Below are 9,823 nucleotides of genomic sequence, written 5' to 3'. Positions count from 1 at the left end.
ATAACTTAAAATTCTAAACTTTACTAATAGTATATCTACTAATTAATTCACCAAATAATGCACCAAATAAAATAAGGGGTATTATATTCCCCCCCTTAAAATAATTTCGTCCTCGAAATTCTAGTGATGTGCCTGATTCGAAGAGGTATGGATATCTTGCACGAACTGAATCCTCTGTTTCCCAAGTAGCTTCTCGAACATCATGATTTTTCCACAAAACTTTAACAAAAGTGATTGTGTTCTTGCGCAATACTCTCTCCTCCCTTGCCAAAATAGCTACAGCTTCTTCTTCACAAGATAAATCTTCACAAAATGTGTCTAACGGATACTGAACTACATGATTAGGATGATATACATACTTCCTCAAAACAGATACATGAAACATATTGTGCACCCGGGACAATTGTGGCGGTAAAGCAACTCAATATGCCACTGCTCCAACCCTCTCAAGAATCTCAAAAGGTTCTATATACCTCGGACTTAGCTTACCCTTTTGACCAAATCGCTGGATGCCTCTCTGAGGAGATACCTTAAGGAAGACCTTGTCTCCTGCTTTAAATTCATATTCTCGCCTACCCTTATCAGCATAACTCTTCTATCTAAATCGAGCTTGTTCAAGTCTTTCTCGAGCAAATTCTACCATATCTGTAGTGACTTGCACTAGATCGGGACCCACTAAAAGCTTCTCTCCTACTTCATTCCAACAAATAGGTGTTCTGCAATTGCGCCCATAGAGTGCCTCAAAAGGAGTTGTGTCAATGCTGCTCTGCCAACTATTATTATAAGCAAATTGAACCAAGGGAAAATAGTCATCCCAATTTCCATACCACTTTAATGTACATGCTCGTAACATGCCCTCCAAGGTCTGAATTGTCCTCTCTGACTGCCCATCTGACTGTGGATGAAAATCTGTGATATAGTTCAACTTGGTACCCCATGCCTTTTGAAATCCTTTCCAAAACCTTGAAGTGAATCCGGGATCTCTGTCGGACACGATCGAAACTGGAATCCCGTGTAGTCTAACAATCTCATTCCTATATAATAGCGCTAAGCTCTCCAAGTTCATGTTCTCACGGATTGCCAAAAAGTGAGCAGACTTAGAGAGTCTCTCTACAATCACCCATATTGCATCATGTTTTTTAAAAGTCTTAGGCACTATGACAAAATCCATGCAAATATTTTCCCACTTCCAAGTAGGTAACTCTAATGGTTGTAATAAGCCAATTGGTCTCTGGTGCTCAATCTTCACCTGTTGACAAGTTAAACACTTCGAAACAAAATTGGCAATATCTCATTTTATGCCACTCCACCAAAAGTGTTCCTTTAAATCTTGATACATCTTTATCTCACCTGGATGAATAGAAAATGGTGATCTATGAGCCTCTTCCATCAATTCCTCCCTGAGTTCCTTGTTAGAAGGCACACGTAGATGATTATACATCCATAGAATGCCATGATCATCAAAATGAAATCCTGGTTGCTTTTCAGGATCAATATTCTGGACAAGAGATCACAATTCTCCATCTCCATCTTGAGTTGCCTTAATCCTTGTGATAAGACTAAGCTCGGCATGCAAACTTGATACCAGACCAACGGTATTTTGATGATAAAACTCCAAACCAAATTTCTCAATCTCAAATTGAAGAGGTTGTTGTTGCGTCACCAACGTGACCAAATTTCTAAAATCCTTCCTGCTTAAAGCATCTACAACCTTATTAGCCTTGCCCGGATGATATTGAATGCTCACATCATAGTATTTCAATAATTCAATCCATCGTCTTTTCCTCATATTAAGCTCCTACTACGTGAATATGTACTTGAAACTCCTATGGTCAGTAAAGATCTCACAATTATCACCATACAAATAGTGTCGCCATATCTTCAATGCAAAAATGAGGGCTGCAAACCCTAAGTCATGTGTTGCATAATTCACCTCGTGAGGCTTTAATTGTCTTGAAGCATAGGCAATTATATTTCCATATCAAATCAATTCACATCCAAGTCCCTTCTTCGAAGCATCGCTATAAATCACATAGCCTCCCAATCCTGATGGTAGTGTCAATACTGGTGATGTCACAAGTCACTTCTTCAATTCTTGAAAACTAATCTCACACTCGTCGGTCCATATGAACTTATTGCTTTTTTGAGTCAACTGTGTCAAGGGCTTCGCAATTGTCGAAAAGCCTTCTACAAATCGGTGATAGTAGTCCACAAGTCCCAAGAAACCCCTCACTTCTGTCGTAGTGCTAGGTCTTGGCCAATTGGTAATAGCCTCAATCTTGGATGGATCCACCTTGATTCCCATCTGCTGATATAATTTATCCCAAAAATGCAACTTGATCAAGCCAAAATTCACACTTCTAGTAGTTTACATACAACTTGTTATTCCGTAGTGTTTCCAACCCAACTCGAAGATACGCCTCATGTTCCTCCCTTGACTTTGAATACAACAATATATCATCAATAAACACAATCACAAACTTGTCCAGAAAATCTTTGAATACCCTATCCATTAGGTCCATGAAAACTACGAGTGCATTTGTCAATCTAAAACACATAACAAGAAACACATAGTGTCTGTAACGAGTCCTGAATGCTATCTTCAGAATATCACTTGCCTTCACTCTTAGTTGATGATAACCTAACCGTAGATCTATCTTCAAAAAATATTTTGCCCCTTGAAGCTGATCAAATAAGTTATCAATCCTCGGTAATGGATATCTATTTTTCATCGTGATTCGGTTCAACTCTCAATAATCAATACAGAGTCTCATCGAACCATCCTTCTTCTTCACAAATAGAACTGGTGCTCCCCAAGGCGAAACACTGGGCTAAGTGAAACCCTTATCAAGTAACTCCTCCAGCTGTTCTTTCAGCTCTTGTAGCTCTAACAGAGCCATTCTATAAGGTGCCTTAGAAATAGGTTGCACATCCGTTAACAAATCGATCGAAAATTCTACCTCTCTTTCAGGCAAAAGACCCTCTAAATCCTCGGGAAATACATCTGAAAACTCACGAACAACAAGAACATCTTTTAACTCTGGCTGCACCTTGGAGGTATCAATCACATGAGCCAAAAATGCTTCACATCCATGAGCAATCATCTTCTTAGCCTTGATGGCCGAAATGAATTTTCCACAACCACTAGGCTTCAAACCCTGAAACTCGAATTCGAGAAAATTAGGGTCGCCAAAAATTATTCTTTTTCCTAGATAATCCATCGTAGTTTTGTGTCGCTCTAGCCAATCCATTCCCAGTATGATATCAAAGTCCCTCATCGGAATAGGTAAGAGATCTAAAAGTAGTTCTCTATCATCTACTCTAACCACACAATCAAGATAATGAGTATTCATAAACATAGTTACACCTATAGGAGTGTCAACAGAAAAATACGATAAAAGTGTAGTAGATGCAATGTCTAATTGTTTAGCATTAGATGTAGAGATAAATTAATGTGTAGCTCCAGTATCAAATAAGACTATAGCATTTCCATTACCGACATAAAGTGATTCTGAAATGGGACCTGAAGTATTTGCAGCATCTTTCGCAGTGATAGTAAATACACGACCGGAAGTCTTTCGGTTATTTTTCTCTCCCTGATCCTTACGATCCCAAGGCTTCTTTGGTGGCATCTGACAGTCTCGAATAGTGTGACCTTTCTTTCCACAATTGCAGCATGCTCTAGTAGCCCCATAGCAAGTGCTTCCTCCATGCATCTTTCCATAATGATCACACTTAGATGCTTTCTTATTTCCAGCTTGGTTGAAAGACCTCATTTGCTTATTTCCTTGATCTCCATTCTTTTGCTGAAAAATACGAGTATTATACCACTAATCGTTTGGATTGAATCCACCTGAAGAACCGCCATTTTTCCGAATTCCATGCCGACGCTCGGAAAAGTCCTCTTCCCTTTTTCTCTTCTGATTTTGCATGTCTCGTTTCTTGAGAAAGTTAGCATGATGAAGCTCTTGATCTCTGGCACTGTCAACCAAGGTATTCATGGATGTGTAGCGGTTAGAGATGATATGATTGTGGATGGAATTTTTCAATGCACACTTAAATTTCATGATTTTATCCGCTTCGGACCCAGCCACGGATCTCGCAAAACCAGCTAACCTCTGAAATCTGACTTGAAAGTCTGCCACCGACTCATCATCTTTCTGAGTAATATTCTGATACTCTCTTACATATTCCTCACGTATGCAGGCTGGAAAGTACCTCAGGTCAAACTGAGTTTTGAATACCTGCCAAGTAAGAGTGTCTTCATAGCTAGGTGCATGCGAGGCCACCACAGACTTCCACCAGGTATTAGCATCCCCCTCCAGATGATAAGTAGTAAATCAAGCCTTTTCCACCTCTGAACAATCCAAGACCCTGAAAATTTTCTCCATGTGATCTATCCAAGCTTCAGCATCCATGGGAGTCTTGGCCTCATTTAAAAAACAGGGTCTTTGCTTCATAAAACGATCATACATAGTCTGACCATCTCGATTTTCCTGTTAGCAGTGGGATTCTGTCCACGTTAAACCTCCCGCAACATCTCCATAAGAGTACTCATATCCATAACAATCTGCTAATTATCATTCCCTCAGTATTTCTAATAGTTCTACCTCTTGCCATCATGCATAAAATTTTATGAGTGCACAAACACATATATCATAAAATCATATCCAAAATCTTAAATCTACCCATATAAAGTCAACCCAAAACTCACAGGTCAAATCCTAAAGGACAGTATACATAAACTATAACATAAACTCTGATACCAACGTTGTAACACCTCGCTTAAACAAGTAAAAGCTACACAAGCTAAGCCCTATTTAATAATGAAAGAAAAACAAGCTAAACATAATTTATTAAACTAATAAAAGTTCAAAATCTTCAAAATAAAGTTCTCTAACAAGATCCAAAATAATATGGAATAAAACATGTCCTTGACTTTATTTTCAACTAGATAAACAAGCTAAAATCTGGGCAGCACTCATCACACACTCGCTTTACTCCTGACTACCTATGGAAAGAAATAAATACGGGTGAGCCAAATGCCCAGAATGAATATATCATTAAAATGTAAAATAAATGGGTACCTTCCATATAAATAATTAGCCAAGAAGAGGGGTAATATTACAGTAGATATTTATAGTCAATGAAACAAACTAATCAGACAAATCAAATAAATGGCTGAGAACAAGTAAGGTGGGTACTAATAAGGGTATCTTATAAAACCTCTGCTCGATCCCACAGGAGGAGAATTTATGATTATGCCTCCTGAGTCAGAGCCTGTCACTTAAATGCCATTTACCTTGGTTCACGTGATTTGTAGGCTATTGCGTGAGCCCATATGATTTACCTAGTGCAAACCCAAAGGGTAGCGGCTGCGGGTTACCAATGATAAAAAAAACCCTCTGCTCGCTAGTAAACACCAATCAAAGCACAGTGCAAACAGTTCCTTCTCCGGTTATCCACAAGAAGGATAAAATGAAATGTATAAAATATTTCCCCAAACAAACAAAATGATCATGATCTTAATTATGCTTCATACCTTGGAGACATGCTCGTATACTCACAACACCGACATGAGTTAGTGCTGAGAGCACCAATGACTGCAAAAACTCCATGTGTATCATCTATGATTTACCCACACAGATAAGTTTAAGGGCCCAAACAAATAGGTTACAAAGTTATTTGCCAAGTAGTCAGAACTAAAGTAATAACTATAAATTTTAAAATCCAAAATAGTTTATAAAAACAATTTCATATGTTTAAATTTTGTAACAGTGACAATAAAGTATAAGAATTTTAACATAACACTAAAATGCACTTATTACCTTTTAAGGAAAAATAAAATTCCTTATAACTTAAGAGATAAAATAAAATTAAAACTAATCATATACTAGAATGAGATTCATTTAACCATGATATCATGAATTTACCAAAATTTATACTATTAAAAACCCACGTACTTAATATGAATAAATAATTTATAAAAAGAAGTTCATATTCATAATGTTACAAATTTGATGAAATCATAAGTATTGATTCAAATAGTTAAATTATGACTTACTATATACATTTAAATAGAAACTTAAAAATTAATTTTTATTTTTAAATTCAAAATATATGTTACACGTATATAAATGATAACTTAGTAACAATATATCCATCCATCAAATCAAATATACCAGTTAATCTGAATAAGGAACTATTGGCCAAATTTATAAAAATAGGTCATGTTATCAGTTTATTAGCAACAAATGTGATCAATACACCTTCTCACCATAATTATATTATGTACATGATAACCTAAAATGCACTAAAACTACACATAAACTATAAACATTAGGATGATAACAACTAACTAATCTCATGGTACATGCTAAAACTAATATAATATTAAATATGAAAAGTTAACTATTTATACATGCATGTCTAAATATAAATAAAAATAAAGAGTAGTTGCACATCTTTTTATATAGTCAGTACTAAATATATGGACTGTATATTGAATAACATTTAGCTAAGATGCCAAACCCAATACTGTTGATAAGAATCCCCGAGACAAAGTGACCGATTAACCTCCCCCATACAAGATAATAGATTATCCTGCTATGCTAGACCACAACCTGTTGGTATCCGCCTTAAGCTATGTATAAGTGTATGTTGTTCTACAGCTAATATATATCATTTTTATTTGTGGAGTTATATGACATAAGTTGTGTACATGACACTAGAGTGCAAATCTATTTATATAACAAGTGACTCAATGACTTGTAACTAATGCCCACTAGTTTCTCCATATTTTCTCCACGTCCAGGTAAAATAACTTCTTATCCATCTCTTATCATGTAAATATGGGTTGACTAAGTGTTACATATAAACTTTCAAATTTTAAAAACTAACAGATATCTTATAAATTCAAATTTTAGATAAACAATTATTTAAGTAAAATAATATCCATAACTTAAAATTCTAAACTTTACTAATAATATATCTACTAATTAATGCATCAAATACAATATGGGGTATTATAATTAATATAAACCTTAAGGTTGCTACATTCTAATCAATAAATGATTAGCTACAATAAATTTAACAGTATAATGGTACGTTTACAAGCTTAATAAATATGGCCTTTAGTAGAGCTTCGTAAGATATAGTTGGTTGCTGAGAAAGATAACTAAATGAATTGAATCCATTCTGCTTTTATATGTGTAGACTTCAATTCCTCTTTTCATACATGGTTAATTCTTAGTCAAGTGTTAATTGAATTGCTTATGAGATGTCAATGAAATTCCAAGACAGCTAGTTGTGCCAAGAATGGAGAACTTAAAGTTCACTTGCGCCTAGAGATACTGCTTTTACTTGCACCACCAGAAAGATATTCATTTCTTTAGAAACTGTTTCTACTTGTGCTATGAGCAGACATCTCTTTGTTGCTCCAAGATAGAGATAGTTCATGTTCATGGTAAATCCTCTATACTTTCGCCAAGAGGGGAGATAAAGTCCTTGCCTTAGTTATTTTCTCCACTTGCGCCAAAGGGGAACTAATGATCTTTTTAGAATTATTTTTACCCACTTACGTCATAGGGGAAGGAATGTTCTTGCCTTATATTTATCTCTTACTTGCGTCAACAAGGAGAGTTGTTCAGAATTAAAATATTTTCTTTCTTCTTGTGCCAAGAGTGTACTGTATAGTAATTTGAAACAATTCTAGACTTATTTAAATACAGCTCAATTCTTCCATCTTTTGATCCACTCTATATTGTATCAACTTCAATTCTTCTACATGATTGAATCAATTCTTTTCTGATGTGTTGATACTTAGTGCACTGGTCTGATTAACATACGACTGGCACTGAATTGAATTCACTCAATTTCTTTACAACTCTGAATTGATACAACCTATTGATCATTCATTGCTTCAATCACTGAAACCCTTGATCTTTAATACTTCAAATCAATATATTTCCTTGCCACTTGAGGTCCTCTAATATTTTATTCTTCACGAAGGCTTAAAAATATTAATGAACTTCATTCCATGACCTGGTTACGAACTTAGAGCATTAATTCCATGTTGTGATTCTTTGAATTTATCCAGTCTTCATCTTTAGGGTTTTTGTGCTTCACATTTAATATTATTTTCCTGTTTTTATTTCATGTTGAGTTATATTTCCTCGGTTATATGTTATGTTAAATTATTCTTTAAAATCTCCCCTTATTTGTTTGTTAGAGTTCGAAAAGCAAATATCTAAAGGATAACTCAACCGACAATAAAAAAAAGTACATACTAAAAATAAAGAATAATATTAAATGGATTATGGATCATATATACAATTCCAAATTTTTTAATTACAAATTACAAAGATAAGAAGTGTTTCTCTAGATTGAACAAATAAACTGTTAGGTCACACAACATTGTAGAAGGAGGTTGAATACAATGTTTATAAAATCAAATCGATTTAACACAAGTATGTAACAAAGATAAAGTATATTGAATAAACTCTATTATAATAAAAACTATTGTTCTCTCTCAATGATGAACAAATATCACTAAGAGCTTCTAGGTTACAATGTATAACCTTTTCGATAATGATAACACATATAGTGTAAACCCTAAGTCTGTGTTGATATAGTACACATTTACAAGATAACTTCTAATTGATATGGAATATAATTTTGTCTTGAAAGAATATCTTCGATATATTATTTATTTTGGTATATGTATGATTAAACATAAAATTAAGAACACGTAGATCCTCTCCATTAGGACATAAATTTAATTGATCCAAATCAAAGTCAAAAAGTCAAACTAGCAAAATCATGTCTTTTAAACAGATAAAAGAGATATTCCATTCTTGCAAATTATCAAAACTATATCTTTATGGAATATATCTCTGAGGCAATATGATCAAAGAAGAAACATCAAGATATGATATTTCTTAGATCTGTGTTGCAACAGGAATATGGGCAACAAGCTCAAATAAAGAATATATCAGAAATATTCTTTAGAAGTTTCGTGCTATATCAAAAATATTTAAACTCTTCGCTGCAAAATATATCTCTACATATAATCAAAAGAGTTTTTATTCAAAGATTATTAATATTCATGATTGGAATATTAATATTCAGTTCTGCAACTCAATTATGTATACTTACAGTATTTTTCTCCCGTTTCGTAAAATCAGCATTTCTCGGAGAAAATTATTCAAAAAATACTCAAAAACATTTCCTATTACCCAAATATATCACATATATTAGGAAATATATTTTAAGTATTTATACAAGTCAAAACTTTGGTCAAAAGATCCATCTCCTTTAATTCAAGACCAATGGTATTTTTACTCGGAAGAAAGGCTGACAGAACAGTTCCAATTTTAGATAAAATACTTCCACATGCTAGAATGACTTGAAATTTTGTATGGATCATTTAAATGGTATTTTATAAGTATGGTAAAAATTTCGTAGCTTTCAGAGATTTTTTGTCCGGGCACAAAAATCGAGGCAGTTGGTCCCACGGTTGACCAAGTTTGACCTAGCTACCATTGACTAAAGTTGACCAAAACTTGCAGGACATCATTTTATATTATTTAGGTAATTATCATATTTTTATGATATTTATTTAAGTATTTTTGGGGTGGTCATAATTAATGGTGCTTAATCCTTAATTAAAGTAATTAAGGAATGATTAAAAGAAAAGGAAAATATATATTTAATATATATATATATATATATCAGTTGAGATTTGAATGAGTACTAGCTTGTGCTTCCTTCCCACTTGCAAAGAAACACAACCTACTTGCCATGTCATCAATCCATGTGATAC

General features: G+C 34.2%; 1 protein-coding gene across 1 annotated transcript; it reads right to left on the bottom strand.

Annotated features, from left to right (window-relative positions):
• Positions 1–2,831: 2,831 nt before the first annotated feature.
• LOC141690549 (uncharacterized) lies at positions 2,832–3,776 on the bottom strand. The gene is made up of 2 exons (XM_074495340.1): positions 3,524–3,776; positions 2,832–3,418 (listed from the first exon to the last, which is right to left on the bottom strand). Exons 1-2 carry the CDS (start codon positions 3,774–3,776, stop codon positions 2,832–2,834), a joined length of 840 nt encoding a protein of 279 aa, XP_074351441.1.
• Positions 3,777–9,823: the final 6,047 nt, after the last annotated feature.

The sequence above is a fragment of the Apium graveolens genome, chromosome 10 (assembly GCF_009905375.1).
Source record: "Apium graveolens cultivar Ventura chromosome 10, ASM990537v1, whole genome shotgun sequence".
Lineage (NCBI taxonomy): Eukaryota > Viridiplantae > Streptophyta > Magnoliopsida > Apiales > Apiaceae > Apium > Apium graveolens.
This window is presented reverse-complemented; position numbering and strand designations above follow the sequence as displayed.